The sequence below is a fragment of the Paroedura picta genome, chromosome 3 (assembly GCF_049243985.1).
Source record: "Paroedura picta isolate Pp20150507F chromosome 3, Ppicta_v3.0, whole genome shotgun sequence".
Classification (NCBI taxonomy): domain Eukaryota; kingdom Metazoa; phylum Chordata; class Lepidosauria; order Squamata; family Gekkonidae; genus Paroedura; species Paroedura picta.
In genome coordinates, this window is record NC_135371.1 from 103547511 (window position 1) to 103564912 (window position 17402).

A 17402-nucleotide genomic window follows, 5' to 3' on the forward strand; every position below is an offset into this window, starting at 1 on the left:
TCCCTACTAGGAATGTAACTTCAAGATTTCATTGCACCTCTCCAGTGGATAAGCCTGCATTATTCTACAAACACCAGTCCTTTTCAAGAAATAGCTATTTAGGATAAGAGGACTATTTAGAAAAGATTAAAGAAAGCCAGTTGATAGTAAGGGAAAAATTTTTTATTCCAGACTTGAGATACAATCTCCCAGAAGCATCCATGTATATTTTTAGAATACAGCAGAAAATCTCAAGATTGGAAGGCAAACAACATCTGGAGTGAGACAATGCCCCATTCTAGCTGCCCTTGTGCAGGAAAGGAAAGACAGGGCATTTCACAACAATGTATAAAAGTATACTGAAGAGGCACATGGTATTTGACAGGCACTTCCAGCAGTGCAAGAACAGGGAATGTTTTAAACATTTTCTGTTTTTGGTAACACATCAGGTAATAAGGCATTAAGGTAGTCTTGGATGATTCGATGTACATTTAAAGGCACCACTGGATCATTGCAGTATTACAGATTCAGAGCCTGTAAAGCAAAAAGTAGTTTAGTCTTCTTAAAGAGGAAATTCAACTATTTAGCTATCACTTCTAGTTAGATAGGTGGGGATGGGAGTACATGCAGGACAACACAACTCTTATATTAACAAGCCCAGTAGATCCAATCGATTTAGATATGATGCTGACTTTCAACACTCCTCCATACACCCTGGTCAGATGGTGATAATGCCATTAGAAATCAATACAAAACAGTCAACCAGAGACCACTGGCATTTTTACAGCAAAATTAGAAGAGTGGAAAGTGGAAATGAATACCTAGTACCAGAGTGTCATTTTTCAATTAAGAATGCTAAGATATGGCCTCTCCAAGCTCTAGTCTCCTGGTCTGTCAAAGACATGTCAGTCCTTCCACTTCCAAGTCAAGGTTGCTATTTGACAGGAAGCACTGCAAGAAATTCAGCCAGGGACATTGCTTTGTTGCCCTTGAAGCCTCACTCTTTAACATGCAGAACTACTTTGGCCTTCCTTTCTTAAAATGCACCTACACCTTGGAAATAACGGACCTTAACAACAGGCAATTAAACCATATAAGTCATTGTATAAAGGAGATGCATTTTTTGAAAAAGACAGGGAAGTCATAGTTAAGGGGAAATCAGACTTATAACATGAGGCAGGCAGAGGAGTTTTGAATTACTGATCATCAATACAGAAATCAACTTAATGACTCCAGGATCTGCTGTTATTGTTTGAATTTAGTTATTGTTTAAATTTATGCATCTCAATTTTGAGCCCAACATATTGAAATGTCCCTGACATGTCTTATTTGCAACATGCTTCTCATTCAGAAATGTCCAGAAACTGCTAGAGTTGAAATAGTATGTATGCTTATTAATTGCATTTCTTTGCACACCCAGCTTGTCTACTAAGAGACACAGGTAGTATAAACCGTAGTTTTAATTTAGGAGACATGGTTACTTCATGAAAGAGTATGACAGTGCAGTATATAGTCACTGCTGCCATCTTCTTGTTTAGAGATAACTGCAACTCACTTCAAGCAAGCAGACAACTACTTTTCTAGACAAAAGGCTGCCGGTTTTTGCATTTGTGGTAAGCCCTATACTTAAATTATCTCAGTCCACACATCATTTTTCCAGTACTAATTTGAAGTTTAGAGTTCTTCATTAACCCCCTAGAAAAAAGGGACCATGCTATTAGTATAGCTTGAAAAAACTATGGATGAATTATAAGGAGAGGTTAGTGTTAAGATTACAGACTCTTACAAGCCCCTGAAAAATCTGTATCATAAGCAGATTATTATTTATTTTATTATTTATTTATTAAATACGTTTATATAATCAGGATTAAAGTATTCGGTTTTGAAAAATGCTAACTGAAAGGCTATAAGTTTACTGGCAATCAGTGCTAAATCCACCACTGGCCATTGGTCCTTATCTCCATTATCTTGCACTCATGTTCTCATTTTTTCTCAGCCAGTGATCACAACTTTCCAAATTCTTTGAATACCCCTAAAATTAGTGGAGCACTTACATCAGTGCTGAACAATTGCAGTCATCAACTCTGGAAGGATTACCAAGCCCATCAAAGCATGTTTGCAGAAAGGTCAGCACAGGTTTTATTTTTGCAATATTTTGCAACAACAAAAAGACTTGGCTTCCTCTTATGAATCAGACATCTTGAACTCAAAATGCCAATACATTATGTGTGATTAAAAAGTCCTCAGAAGTAAAGAATATTTACCCACTGTAGAAGTGGATATCGTCAATGCCAGTGATGGTTAAGATACCAGATCACTTCACTGGTTAGCTGTGGTCCAAACAGAGGGTTGAGCTGAGCCAGGATTGCAATCAGCCAGCTACAAGACAAAAACACACTGTTCAGGGAATAGATTCACAGCTAGGATACTAGAAGATATTGTGGGGAGAAAGGCAGAATGATTACAACTGAATAAAGCTTACTGTTCAAACAAAATGCTTTCAAAAATTAAATTCCCACAATTAGTAGAGGTGCTCAGGTCTGTCTGGATATCAGTCTGGAATGGATCTAGAAACTGTTCCATTTCATTTCAGATTATTGTCATGTTTCAGTTTAACAGTGGATCCTCCATTTAGAATTTTGTTATGGTCTGGGACATAACTCTTCAAAAAGGCATCATAACAACACCAACACATAATTTTGTAGTCGCTACAACCATAACTCTTGCTTTAGTTTTAGTTTCTGCTGTCTTCAGCTTATGATGTCTTGTTTTGTGTAAGTATGAACATACAGATTTTAGAATCTGGTTTCATACTTTAGTACCAAAGAAAATCCTGTCAGTTATCAATCTCATACACTGTCATTTTTCAGTTCATACACAAAAGGTTTAAATGACATGACTATGTATCTTTGAGATGCTCTAGTATAAAAAAAAAATCACCTAGCCTGTATACACAATAAACTGAGTCAGACCAATGATCTACAAGGTCAGTGTCTAATACTGGCTCCCTACAGTCTCAGGTAGTCTCTCACCTGATCATTTTAATTGGAAGTACCAGGCAGCAGACCTGGGACCTTCCACATGCAAAGCAGAAGTTCTAACACTGTATCATAGCTTCATCAAAATGTAAAGCTACTAGCAATATCCATCTCACAAGCCACATCTACATGCCTCTCAATTCAGTATACATTAACTTAGCAAAAGCTTACAGCTAGAACCAGATACTCTGTGCAGTGTATGTATGTGTGCACGTCTGGGGAACAGATAAAGGAAACACTTATTCATTTGGTTTGTTAACAAATAAATACAAGAAGAATCTTAAGGATCCCTTTAAATGTGTAGAGCTACAGCTGCGCTAAAGGCTCACTATACAAAACATTTTGTAGAGACATAAGCATATCTAACTGCTATTTCTAGAATGCTTTGGAAGGAGAAAGAGCAAAGTGGCTTTGTAATGGGAGCTGCTACAAATGCAGAGTGCTTAGGCAGTCATGGAAAATTCCACACAAACCAGGATGCTTGGAGCAGAAAATGAACCGCAGGTCAGCTAAATAGCCAGCTACAGCAGCCACAGACAGGATATATGGGATTAGTCTTCTTTAGATTTTATTGGTCAAATTTTATATTGCTCTTTAATTTTTCATAAGAGACATCAGCTAATATAAAAGCAAGAACAAAAGTAATAGCTTCTAGATTTCTAAATATAAAAAGAGCTTTTTCAACAGTACTTATTTAAACTCATGTTTTGAGCCCAAATGACGTGTAGCATCATCCCAATAGCAATTTCAATGGAAATGTTTACTGCTGCTTTTGTGAACCATTCAACGTGTCCAATTCTTGGTGATGCCATGGGACAGCTGTTGCCACAATGCCTGATTCCACACCACCTCCCTCAGCAATGTTCTAGCTGGTGTTTATTTTGATCATGTTTAACCACCATGTTCTTTATCGGCCTGGTTTCCTTTTTCCACTGCCCAATCCTAGCATAATTGCTTTCTCCATTGATCATGTGATATGGCCAACGTGCACTTGAATTTTGTGATTTTGCCTACCAATGATATATCAGACTTTATGTGCTGTAGTATTTCTTTGTTTGTGGCTTGCTGTCCATGGAACCCACAGAAGCCTTCTCCAACACCAGAGTTCAAATGAATCAATTCTTCTCTTGTCCGATTTTTTCATCATCTAACTTTCTATAACTTTCAATAAGTGGCTATTGGAAATGTGATAGATCTAACTAATTTACATTTTTACTCAGGCTTATGTCCTTGCTTTTACATGTTCAGTTCAAGCTCATCATTGCTGAGCAATCCAGAGCAATTTGACATTTTTTTCCATACTGCAATTGCCACTCACATCAATTTGTGATCCAAGAAAATGAATTCTTGAACGTATTCGATCTCTTCACTATCAATTGTTTATTGTAACATGTCTGTTTTTTTTGCAGTGGTCATTATTTTTGTCTTTTTTGTATTTAAGAAAAGACCAGATTTCTTACTTACTTCATTGACCTTTGTAATGAGCTGTTCTAGCCCTTTCCTTAGTTTCTGACAACTAAGTAGTGGCATCAGCATACTAAAGATTATTTATATTCCTTTCTCCAATCTTAATTCTAGTGTTTGATTCATGGAATTTAATCTCTCATAAAGATCTCAGCATACCAGTTAAACAGGAAAGCGAAAAGAATACAACCTCTCTCTATTTTGAACCAGTCAGTTACCAAACAGTATACATACAAATGGCTTCTTGGTCAAAACCTTTCTTGTAGTCAATAAAGCAGATGTAGATTTCCTACTGATATTCCCATGACTTTTCCAAAAATCCAGCGCTTTGCAATGTGATCATGAGTGCCACCCCCCCCACCGTCAAAAGCCAGCTTGAACATCTGGTAATTCTCTTTCAATGGTTGTTGCTATGCATTGTTGTATAATTTTGAGCAGGTACTTGCTAGCATGAGAAATGAAGGCTACTGTATGGTAACTGGGAGAGTTTTTTGAATCACCCTTTTTTGTTAGTGGGATGAACAGATCATTTCCACTCCTCTGGCCAGCTATTAGTTTCTCAGATTTTCTGGAACGAAGCTATAATGGTTTTGATTAGTACACATCTCAGCAATTCCACAGGTATTGCCTGGGGCCTTGTTGTTTGGCAATTGACTTAAGGCTCGTTCAACTTCCTTCTCCAGAATGGCTGGTTCAAGTTCTATTTCTTTTTTCAGTTTGAAGGGAGTGAACTTCTGTTCTGCATGCGTACAATTCATCTGTTTATTCTCGCCATCTGTTCCTGATGCTCTGTTTGTCATTTCCTTCTCTTGTTTAACTTTGATAATGCTTTTGCAAGCAGCAAATGGCATTTGGAACCTCTTTACTTGTGGGAAAACATTTCTTGTGTGTCTGTGTGATGTGTTAGCTCTACTCCTGGGTCCCCAGGGCTCTCCACTGATTGAGGCACAGATGAGACTAGACTTGAAGTTGCCTGTGGTGCCCCTGAGATCACACAGCTTTATTCGTGTTGCCAGTCGAGGTACAGAAAGCAAAGGAGCGTTGACCTCTGGCCGTTTATTCACGTTCCCAGTGGAGCTGTCAGATAATCCCTCTAAACCAGGGGTAGTCAACCTGTGGTCCTCCAGATGTTTATGGACTACAATCCCCATGAGCCCCTGCCAGCGTTTGCTGGCAGGGGCTCATGGGAATTGTAGTCCATAAACATCTGGAGGACCACAGGTTGACTACCCCTGCTCTAAACTGCTACTGTCTTCCTCCTCCAGGATGACTCCTACCTCCAGCCTTTCTGTAGCCTCTAGGATCAAGCTGCACTTGCTCTCTTTGCTTGGCTCTTTGCCCCTCATGTTTCTGCCAGCTCCAGGATTTGGAGGGAGGCCATGAGTGATTCCCTGCCAGGACCTGTGGGGGAGGAACGAGTTTGGGAGTACCTGGACAGTCCCTTTTTGGAATTTTCTTCTAACTGCTTACATTTCAGATTCCAGTAATTCTTGCTGCCCTTAGAAAATCTGCATTTAATTTTCTTGCTTCTTCTGTTTTACCTGCAGCTTTTGCTGCTTTTTTACATTCAGCTATAGTTTAATTTGAGAACCATTTTCTTGGCTTTTGAACCTTAAAAGAATAAGCCTCTCCATCAGATGGCTATCCAGCCTCTGTTTAAAAATTTCCAAAAACAGAGAACCCACCACCTCCAGGGGAAGCCTGTTCCACTGAGAAACCACTCTGTCAGGAACTTCTTCCGGATGTTTAGATGGAATTTCTTTAGTATTAATTTCATCCCATTGGTTCTGGTTCATCCCCTCTCAGTTGTCTCCCCTCCAGGCTAAACAGACCAAGCTCCCCCGACCTTTCCTCATTTGTTTTCGTCTCCAAACCCCTCACCATCTTTGTTGCCCTAATTTGGACACGCTCCAATTTGTCTACATCCCTCTTCAACTGGGGTGCCCAAAACTGAATACAGTACTCCAAGTGAGGGTGAACCAGAGCAGAGTAAAATGATACAATCACTTCCTGTGATCTAGACATGATATTCCATTTGATACAGCCCAAAATCACATTTGCCTTTTTAGCCACTGAGTCACATTGCTGACTCATGTTCAATGTATGGTCTTCTAAGACTCCTAGATCCTTTTTGCACGTGCTACTGCCAAGACAAGTTTTCCCCATCCTATATTAGTGTAAATGGTTTTTCCTAGCTAAATGCAGAACTTTACATTTGTCCCTATTGAATTTCATTTAATTCAGTTTAGGCCAATTCTTGAGACTATCAAAATCATCCTGTATCCTGATTCTGTCTTCTGTTGTATTTGCTACCCCTTCCAGTTTAGTATCATCTGAAAATTAAATAAGTACCCCCCCCCTCTAATCCCTCATCCAATCATTTATAAATATGTTGAACAACACAGGACCTAGGGGCACTCTACTTGTCGCCAATCAGGCCCCTTCCTCATCACGGACAAAGCCCTCCCACCAAGAGCTTAACGAATTATTAGGGATACTTGCTATAAGAATATGATCATACACGCCCTCCAGTGAAGTCTCACTGTTAATATGATGAAAACTTTATTGTTCAAGAGCACTGTTCCTTCAGTACTCAGACACATTAAGCCAGTGGTGTACACTTTGCAGACTATGGATAACCACATTCACAATTCTCATTGATCAAAGGAGCTGCATGACTACTGTGTGCTCTGGGTACAACCCGAACACGAAAGTGCATTCTGTTAGGTTCTTTCAAATTAACAGAGCACCTCCGAATATGTAGGATTGTTGTATCCTACCAATGGAAATTTTGTTTTATGGGCTAGCATTCAATGGTGAAATTCCCCGTTGTATTTCCTTACTCAGCACAATCTTAACATCATTGTCACAGGCAAGTCATATCCTTATCTATGATTCCTCTATATATTTTGGAAACTGCCCGGGGGGTGGAGCGTGTCCGTCCCCTGGACAGTGTCCGTACTCAAATCTTGTCCCTACATGACCGACCCTCCCTGACTGCCTGCTCACTTCTCATGCTTCTCTGCCACCCTGCCGCTCCATGTGGCCGCCAGCAGTGGCAAGCATGAACCAACGTGGCTGCCCAAAACGAGGTGCCACTACACAAAGGGAGCTGCCTCTGATTATCACTGCTTTAAAGTAATGCTCCTCCCAGCACAAATTAGAACTACCTCCTCCCCTAGCCTTGTTATTGAAGAACACATGCACCCCTAAACTGTTAATGGGTGCCTTGGCTCATGAGCACAGGACAGTTTCATGCAATTTCTCTTCCTGCAGATTCATCATGGCATCTGCTAGTATTATTCACACCATTCTTCTAGCTCCTGCATTCAACACACAGAAACTCCTAAGATGTCCAGGCATTTCAACTGATCCTTTCAAATTCTGACTCAATGACTTTTTGAATGACAGACTATTTAGCTTTCTGAACAAACAAACAAATCTGTATACTGCCTTCCCGCAAGCCACAAATAACCAGGAGAATAACAGATTTATGTATCTGTAAAGAACTCCTGGCAAATGTGCTCCTAGACCAGCAGTTCTCAACCCAGGGGTCGCGACACCCAAGGGGTCATTTGGCCTTTCCTAGGGAGGGGGGGGGTTTGCTGCAGTGCCATGGCACTGGCCTCCTCCGCGCTGTCTCGGAGCTCACTTAGGCGGCGCGGAGGATGCCAGTGCCATGCTGCTGCTCCAGCTGCTGCCGCCACCTCTCCTGTGATGTTGGCCTCCTCGGAACTGCCTCCGTAAGCTCTGAGGTGGTACGGAGCAGGCCAGCACCATGCTACCACCGCTCTGGCCACCTCTGCCACCGTTCCACACTGCTACAGTGAGAGTGACGGCGGTGTTTGTACATGCGCGTTGCCACGTGTGTGCATGTGCACCACAGTTTCTGCGCATGTACCACGTGAGCACACACTGCCGCCGCCCCGCCCCTGCTGTAGGGGTTGCGGGGCGGTGGCGGTTGAGAACTGTAGGTACTGAAATTGATAATAGTTCTCTCATTGGAATATTAGTAAAGAAAGTATGTGATACTATTAGTGGTCAGAACCCACATTCTGACTTGTTTACTTCCTTGTTAGGCTGAGTCCCTGAAAACCAAGATCAATGAGGAGACAACCATAAACTTGTGATCCCCCCCCCCCCCGGCAACCGCTGAGAAAAAAGTTTCACCCTCAAACCCAATTTGTAGTGTGGCTGTAACTGGCTATAACAGCAGCACTACCAACTAAAACAGGGGTGGCTATACTGTAGCTCTCCAGATGTCCGTGGAGGACAATTGTAGTCTATGGAGAGCCACAGTTTAGCTACCTCTGAATGAAACCATATTCAGAATACAAAACTTATATTCACACTATTTTCAGGGTTCTCAACAATGTTTGGACACAATATTTGATTGCTGTTTGGACACCATATTTCCAATTTACAGGAGATACTTGATTTAGATCAAGATGAAAGGTATATTAAACACAATCATGTAATCCATGTAAGTTAGCAATCCCCATGGGCTGTGGACCACATGTGGTCCTTCGACTAATTGGAGGTGGGCCCTGAAGGACGCCTTCTCCCCCCCCCCCCCCGGCCCTTTACGACACACTTTGGGTGTCATTGTTTCCCATCACTCCCAGATGGGACTATCTTGTTGCAGAGAAACAAGCTCAGGGTTCCCATTGATTTGTCATTGTCATGAGTTAAAATAGTGAATATTTTCATGAGTGAAAATAAAATGTTCCTTATGTTCATTGTTGTGGCGTGTCTGTATCTTATTTTGAAGGGATGTTTAAACATTACCATAGAGATCAGAGAGTGTTAGGGCAGTGGTTGAGAGTAGAGGAGCAAACTACCCCCCCCACCTCAGTAAAAGGCATTGAGTGGTCCCCGTGATAAAAAGGTTGGGGACCACTGATGTAAGTGAAATCATACAATTTATGACTTTATTCTAAACGTGTCTTACAATAAGGATTAGCATTTACTCATTTGAACAGACTAAATAGGCTAAAATACTTAGCAGATGACTATCATATGGACTCTGTACAGGAATCATAGAGTTGGGAAGGACCTCCAGGGTAATCTAATCCAACCAAACAAATTAGATTTTCCTAACACGGACCCAACTGTAGTTCTTCCTATGAAATATATGGCTGAGTCAAGTAAAGAAGGATATAATTCTGAAGAGTAGGGGAGACCATTATTGTGGAACTCTAGAGCTTTGACTTGTAACCCCAGTGCACCAAAAGACGTGCCACGCTATTGTTGCTGCTTCAACGAACTGACTATTGATCAAATTAAAACATTTAGGGCAATAGCCTTTAGTTACAGATGGAACTGTTTAGATATAGAAATTCCTGTGCTGTCAAGACACTGATGGATATAGATCAGAGTGGCGACTGAATAAGGTCATTCATTCATTCATTCATTCATTCATTCGGATTTTTATACCACCCATTCTTTACAGCTCTGGGCGATTTACATGCAACATTATGTAATTTTACATGGAACATTATAATAATCTATAACATACAAATTTCAATACAACGTCACAACAACCAAGTAACAATTTATAACAAAACATAAATAACAACAACACTAGGGAGATCAAATTTGTTCAGTCATGGAAGGGCATCTGAGGGGGGGGCCAGCAGATGTTCTCAGTCGGTCGGCCTCAAGCGAATAGCTAGGGGAGGAGTTCCCTTTTGCAGACCCTGCGGAACTGTGGAAGTTTGGGCAGGGCTCTGATCTCTTCAGGCAGCTCGTTCCACCAGGTGGGGGCCAGGACCAAAATGATAATGCCAGCCTGGACCCAACCCACAGTCTTGTCACTCTAAACTGAAAGAATTGATTTGCTCTTTCAAATCAATTGCTCTTTCAACACAAAGCCTCACTCATTATACACTCCGCTCTGTTCAGCTGGATGCATAGCTGGGCTGTCACAGATATCCTTTCCTCCACTGCAGCTAGTGCACACTATGGCTTTATAGTCACTATGAAAAATCATCCTTTAGCTATATATGTTGAGAAGCTTTCCCTAACCATGGTTTGCACACCTCAGTACTCCTTCTTGTCCTCATGTCACTGCAACTCCCTCCTTAGCAGCATATGTCCCCTCAGCCCTGTAGACAGATCATTTGATGCCTGTTTATCAGGACTTTTAATGTAAGGCATTTGGGAGGACAAAGGACTCTCATCTCACTACTGAACAGCAAAACAAAAATATTCAAGAATCTTAAAGTTTCAGAACAATTGCTTTTGACATCATAAATTTGTGCTTTAAATAAAAGCAACAAGGCCATCCTAGTTTAGCATCTTTTAAAAGTCACCCAGGTCACATTCTGGACTGAGTGTGTTGAACCATAAACAAGCAAGATGTCCTTGCATAAAACTTGGTTGCCCCAACACAAAACCAAAACAGAAAGGCCCCTGCCCTACCCTGCGCTAATCCAGACTATGGCAAACCAGATCCTGTTTGAACATGTTAACCATAAACTATGAACTATGATTCAAGCTAAAGTTTATATAGGCAACAATGAAGGAAAATTGGCAATACAAGCAGAGAATCCACCAGGACATTTGAGGAGGGGATCCTGTTTCCCCTACCCCCACTATATCTTCTCCTTGCCTCCAAGTCCCCATAGACTCTCCTCCCCATGGCAGTGAAAACTCTTCCCCAGTTGTATGATGCCAGCTGCTGGAGGCCCAATTTCACTATGGGTATTCACAAATAGTTGAGGGGGACAGCACGTCACTTTCCCAACAATCCCCCTTGCCGCATTGAGGGACCAATGAGAGCAATCATTTCTTAATCCTACATATGCTGCTTCTATCTGGTCAGAGGATTTTCCCCCAATATTTTTTCTGAAGATTTCAGAGGTTTTAATAAACCTGATTCTTTTCCTAGGTTTTTACAAAGATCTGGTTTGTCTGTCCATGGCCCCAGTCTCCAGAATTAAGTATTCACCGATGGACTCATGTTGAAATTTAGATATTTATAGGCAACACAATTTCAGTTTTGTAGCTTGCAATTATGAGATAAAGTTCAATCTGATTGAGCAAGTTCCTTTAATGACCTATAGAAGCCTTAAACTGGTAAAACTGGGCCAGAAGTCTTGCTGTATTTTTAGAATTGTTATATGCCATATAATCATGATCTATAAGCAAATGCAATTTATTGAAAGATTAAATTCTGAAGGAGGAGTACAGGAACCTGAAATGACTGCAACACATTTCCCAAGGAAAAAAAAAGAGGAATCTATTCTAGGAATTTTGAAAATTAGACAACACAGCCAGTTAGGAATACATGCCTCAGTTACAAAGTAGTTAACACCACAAAATATCAAAAAGATGCACGGAGGTTAATTACTGCATTATGATGGACAGAGGTCAATTACTGCAAACACATGAAGGTTTCTGAAGAAACCTTTAATAGAAAAACTTGAAGCAATGTGGGGAGCAATGACTGGATGTAGCACAAGGATTGCAGATCTGTCCAGCTTTCCTTTCCCCAAGCAGTCCTTTCTGACCCTAGGAAAGTAGCTTCCCAGGGCTGCAAGAACCACTGGAAACCATGCAGATCCAGAGATTTGCAGTGGGGATTGAGAAGGGATGAAATTATTCCCTAATTTCAATCTTGTTAACAGAGCTCTACTCATGGAAGAGGCAAGAGGGAGCAGTTTTGCCCTCCACCCATATATAGTGCAGCCTCTTGACCCATGTGACTACCACTCCAAGAATGAGCTATCCTAGTTCAGAAAGGACTTTTGGGTGAGGAGGAAACTGGAAAGACCCACAACTAATCAGCACTTTCTGCTGATGGGCTGCAGGATACAACCCAAACCATTAGAAGCAAGAGTATCAGAAGACAGTACAGGTTCAGAATCCTTAAAGGTGTGCATTTATGTTATTCCTATTGATTATGATATTAGGACTAACTACCAAGGATTTTTCCCAAGAGTATGCCCAAACCACTGTAGTCTTGTATCATCACAAATCTGGCCATGATTCAAATGAAAGGATAAATGTTGATACTTACAAGAGGTAGCAGCAAACAGAACAGGTCACCAGCATTGTGTTGATAACACTATAGGAGAAAGCAAGGAGAAAGTGGTGACAAAACTGAAGAAACATTTACATACTATCATTGGACAGCAGAAGAAAACATTATTTCTTAACCTTCATCAGGGACAAATTGAGGATAAATGTTTTAACATCATTTACTTAGGCCTTCAGCATGCTCAAATATATTTTCAGTAACCCTAACAACCAATGTGTAAGGTTGGTGAGTAGTATTATCTCCAAGTCTGAGGCTGAAAAACAGCTGGCATTGGTGTTTAAAACAGGGGATGTCCTGGTTCACAGCACAGTTTCTCGGGCACTACAATACTGTAATTACAGTTTCTTAAGCAATAATTGTAACTTCTCCTAGATCATATATCCCATGATCTGGTGCATTTGGTACTTGACTGAAAGTACCTTTTCTTTCCTGGGAGGGGGGGAAATAGTTGCACCACCATCTATGAGCTGTAAGAACAGGCTTGAAACATAAATTAGGCATGCTTGATGAACTATCCAGAGCTAGAACAACAGTCAAGTCAGTTTATTATGATTTCCTTTCTCATTAGTTAGCATACAGAACTCAAAAGCTATTGCACTAATACGTCTCTTACTATCTGTAAGACGGGGGGAGGGGGAATAACACAAGCTGCACAAATGGTGGTGGTTTCCATCCAGATCAGGGCAAAGCCTTACAAACAACAGTTCATTCATCTGGGGTAATTTCAATGAGAAAGCAGCAGTGTACAGCCTGTAATCACACACTTATTTGCCTTCCCTCACAGCCCACTGAGCCTATAGCCATTTCCGCATGAGGAATCTATCCCTGGATAGCCTCTGGTTGCTGGAGGGTTTTAGAGCCCTCGTCCACATGTCACCTGCATCCTGAGACTGTCCAGGGGCTGGCTCAAGTTTTGCCCAGATTTGCCTTGGGATGAGGGAAAGTCCATGGTCTTTTTGGGATCAGGCAGGCAAACACAGACCTGTTTGTGTTTTTTGGAGCCATGGGAATGAAAGGGAAAAATTTGGGTGATTGAGCAGCTTTCTCCCTATCATTCAGCCAAGTGTGCACTTTGTTTTTAAGCCTACCATTTACACAAATGGGCTCCAGTTTCCTATGTGCAGCCTCTGAAAAATCAGGGAGGCAAAACATAGACCCATTTGCATTTTTTGGAGCTGGGGAATGAATGGGGAAGGGGGGGGGTGATCAAGCAGCTTTCTCCTGCTCATTCAAACTTGTGTGCATTTTGTTTTTAAGCGAACTGTTAACACAAAATGACTCTTTGGGCTCCAGTTACCATGTTGAGCAAAATCATGTTAAAGAAATCCATGCAGACATAAATAAAGTCCAAAAGAACACAAATCCCCCCCAAAAAAGGGGGGATGCTGTATTGTTCTCCATAGCAATGCAGAAGCGTTGATTTTTATTAAAAATGCATCTGTGTTGTGGCATTACCACATAGCAATGTGGAAGTGCCTTTAAAAATATTCAGGGCTCAGGGGGGAAGAAAGTTTCAGTCCATGAGACAATTGCTATGCTGTGATTGACAAGCCAAGGAGAGGGGGAAGAAATTTGGCTTGTTTTCCCTTACAGCCTTGTCCGGAGGCAAAAAGCTGTGATGGAGCAGAGGGAAAATGCAGGAGGGGTCTCCTGCGAGGAGGACTGCAAACACAAGGTTTACCATCCCGCGTTTACAAGCAGGAGGTGACGCGCGTTTTAGGCCTCCATGTAAAAACTGTCTATGTGATGTCTGAATAGGGAACTGCAAGGGGAAAGGTTTTCATCAGTCAGAGAAATCGTTCTGGATCTCCTCAGAAAGGCAATCTACGCTGGCATATCTATATAAGTTTTTGAACTACTGAGCTGGGGTTGCACTCAGTATAGCTTCACAAGGTTGTAGTCTTGAACCGTAAACTCAAAGGGGAGGGGAATGAAGTAATAGTTAAGTGAGTAATAATTTCCAGCTATAAAGTATGTGAAGAAGCCCAGTTATTTAATGAAGCTAACAACACTGAGTGGAAAAGTGGTTTCAGAAGTGTGGGTCACATAGTTAATTTTATACTTAAGATTCTCTTTGTAATAATCTCCAGTTCTGGAAGTTAATTTAAAGGTTACTGCTACAAGTCAAGCCCTGTATTTGAAATATAAATGGTGTTTGTCTTAGTTTTAAAGTTAGTATCTCTTACTCTAATGCCACTTAAATATGGGGCATCAAATACTAATTTATAAGAATTCTGACACAGTTTAAATGTGCAGTTGTCAAGTTTCCTAGAGTCTGAAAGATTCAAGACAAATAAATCAAGATCATAGTTTTGAAGGTAATATTAGTTATGTAGGAAATATACAAAACATTGCTGAATAAGGCTACTGGATCTTATATAAAGGAGACAATATTTAAACCACTCATACTTCTACTAAAAATTATGTAAGTGATGTTACCAATTTATTCTGCTCTGATAAGATCTCACTTAGAGTACTGTGTTCAGTTTTGGGTACCACAACTGAAGATGTAGAGGGCTACAAAGATGGTGAGGGGTCTGGGGACCAAGTCATATGAGGAAAGGTTGAGGGAGCTTGGTCTGTTTAGCCTGAAGAGAAGACGACTAAGAGGTAATATGATAACAAACTTCAAATACTTGAAGGGCTGTCATATAGAACATGGGTAGTCAACCTGTGGTTCTCCAGATGTCCATGGACTACAATTCCCATGAGCCCCTGCCAACAAATAGGCAGGGGCTCGTGGGAATTGTAGTCCATGGACATCTGGAGGACAACAGGTAGATTACCCCTGATATAGAAAATAGAGCAGAGTTGTTTTCTGTTGCCCCAGAGGGACAAGAACAGAATCAATAGGTTGAAATTAATTCAAAAGCATTTCCGGCTAAATTTCCAGAAGTTCCGGGTAGTAAAAGTGGTTTCTCAGTGGCACGGGCATTCTCAGGAAATGTTGGGCTCTCTTTCTTCAGAAGGTTTTAAGCAGAGGCTAGTCATGTGACAGAAATGCTGCTTTTTTAAATGGGTGGACAGGAAGGATTGTGCCAGGTTTTGTCTCTTGTGGATCTTCCTTGCATACCCAGGAAATTGCTAATCACCATTGTGGGATGGTAGGTGAATTTCCTCTAAGCCAGGCTGAATTCTGGAGATTTTTGGTGGAAGGATCACTTGGGCATGAAATTGGAGTCACTGTGAATGGACAGGTAGTTGTGAGTTCCTGCATTGTGCAGGGGTTGGAATAGATAGCCCTGGAGGTCCCTCCCAAATCTATCATTCTACAATGAAATAAGTTCTGTATAGTTATAACAGGAAGGTCAGAATAGACTCCATTAGGTGTCATCTGAATGTTTAGTGCCAAGATCAAAAGGATGTCCTAGTGAACATGACACTATAAAGGAGACATTATCCTAGATCACAGAGTGATTATCCTAGATCACAGAGTGATCTAGGTGGGGACATTTTTACACAAAATCACAAACGATACTAGTAAGGTACAATGGAGAACACAGTTGTCAGATGATTCCATGCTGAGTTATCCAACTAATACTCCCCTGATTAGAAGGAAAACGTTACAGACTGAGCAGTCAGGAAAGAGAAGTTATCACAAGACTCTGATGTGGCTACCTTCCACTTGATTTCGCCAAGCAAAGACCACAAAAGTGTCTAAAATACCTTAAGGAAGGAAGGGGGGGAAGAGTCCATCCAATACTCGATCCAACAGATACCCATTTGAAACAGAGTTCATGTAACAAGTACGCAGTGCATATTACAGCTGATCCATAATGCACATGATACATGTCGATCCCAGGAAAAGTATCCCTATTGGAACTCCAAGCTACAGGATCTTACACAAAGGAAAGAAATAATATTCAAACCACTCATTTTAAGTTATATTTAAGTGACTTCTACTGTTCTGCAATGAAAGAAGGTTCTGGACAGTTAGAAAAGGAAAGTAAGAACAGACACTACTAGCAGTCATGCGAATTACACCAGAGTGAACAGAGGATGTCACAACGTGGGTAACACTATAAAGGGGACATTAACCCAGACCAGAGAGTGGCTTCGTATTAAAATTTCGCACGCAGGGCAGTAAGTAAGACATAGAAGTTAAACCGTGGAGGGGGGGGGGAGAGAAATCTAGCGTTGCCATAAGAAAGGGGAACGAGGAACTATCATTAAAACGGAGTCAAACGAGGAAGGCTCGCAGCTAGACCGCGAAAGGTGGCAGCAGTCGGAACCCCATTTCGGGTCGTCCCCAAGCGCGAGCGACTGAGAGCCAAGGCAGCAAAGACAGCAGGACCGCCGAGACGCGGAGAGGCGCCCTCGCCGCCCTTCCCAGCGGAGACGCGACGCTTCCTTCCCCGCCGCCATCACTTACCCTCGGTTAGGCCCTTTGGGCACGAAGAAGGGCAGGACCACGCCGACCACCCCCCAGAAAACGGTCATGACGGTGATGGGCACCGCAAGGCCGTGGTACGCCATAGCCGCCTCCTTCTTACTACGCCCGCTCCGGCCGCGACAATGGCCGATTGCTAGTCCGCCCTGCAAGCTCTGCCTCCTCGGCATCGTACCCAATCAGCGTCTCTGCCGCAAAAGGATGGGCAGGCGCAGTGGGGAGCCTTCCTCCAATCCCCTTCGACGGTGAATCAAGTCGAGGCGGAGCTAGGCTCGGGAACGGGTGCGCGCGCGCGCTGTTTATTAAAGCTGCGACGGAGACTTAGCGGCTGACTGAATTACAGGGTTTTGTTGTGCGCCTGTGCAAATAGATAGTACATTTCCAAGCAGCTCCCCTTCCTCCCCTATTGGGAGCCTCTCTCATGAGGGGAGCTTTGGTGGTGGGGATGAGGTCAAGGTCCACCCCGAATTCCACTCGTAAGAATGGA

General features: G+C 41.9%; 1 protein-coding gene across 2 annotated transcripts; it reads right to left on the reverse strand.

The window, feature by feature from the left end:
• Positions 1-144: 144 nt before the first annotated feature.
• On the reverse strand, positions 145-17102 carry ATP6V0E1 (ATPase H+ transporting V0 subunit e1). Of its 2 annotated transcripts, none has more exons than XM_077327042.1 (4): positions 16898-17102; positions 12505-12552; positions 2248-2358; positions 145-513 (listed from the first exon to the last, which is right to left on the reverse strand). In XM_077327042.1, the coding sequence occupies exons 1-3, from the start codon at positions 17083-17085 to the stop codon at positions 2265-2267; spliced, it is 330 nt and encodes a 109-aa protein (XP_077183157.1). In that variant the 5' UTR covers positions 17086-17102; the 3' UTR covers positions 145-513; positions 2248-2264. The 2 variants fall into 2 exon arrangements, with proteins under 2 accessions (XP_077183157.1, XP_077183156.1); XM_077327041.1 differs by having other exon boundaries at positions 2244-2358.
• Between the last annotated feature and the right edge of the window lie 300 nt (positions 17103-17402).

Bases quoted from the DNA above. Each gene is read 5' to 3' on its own strand.
- ATP6V0E1 (XM_077327042.1), bottom strand. From the start codon at position 17,085: ATGCCGAGGAGGCAGAGCTTGCAGGGCGGACTAGCAATCGGCCATTGT. The intron at 12,553-16,897 runs GTAAGTGATGGC...TTTCTCCTATAG, and splicing joins CCCAAAGGGCCTAACCGAGG to TGTTATCAACACAATGCTGG. The intron at 2,359-12,504 runs GTAAGTATCAAC...TTTGTCTTGTAG, and splicing joins TCTGTTTGCTGCTACCTCTT to CTGGCTGATTGCAATCCTGG.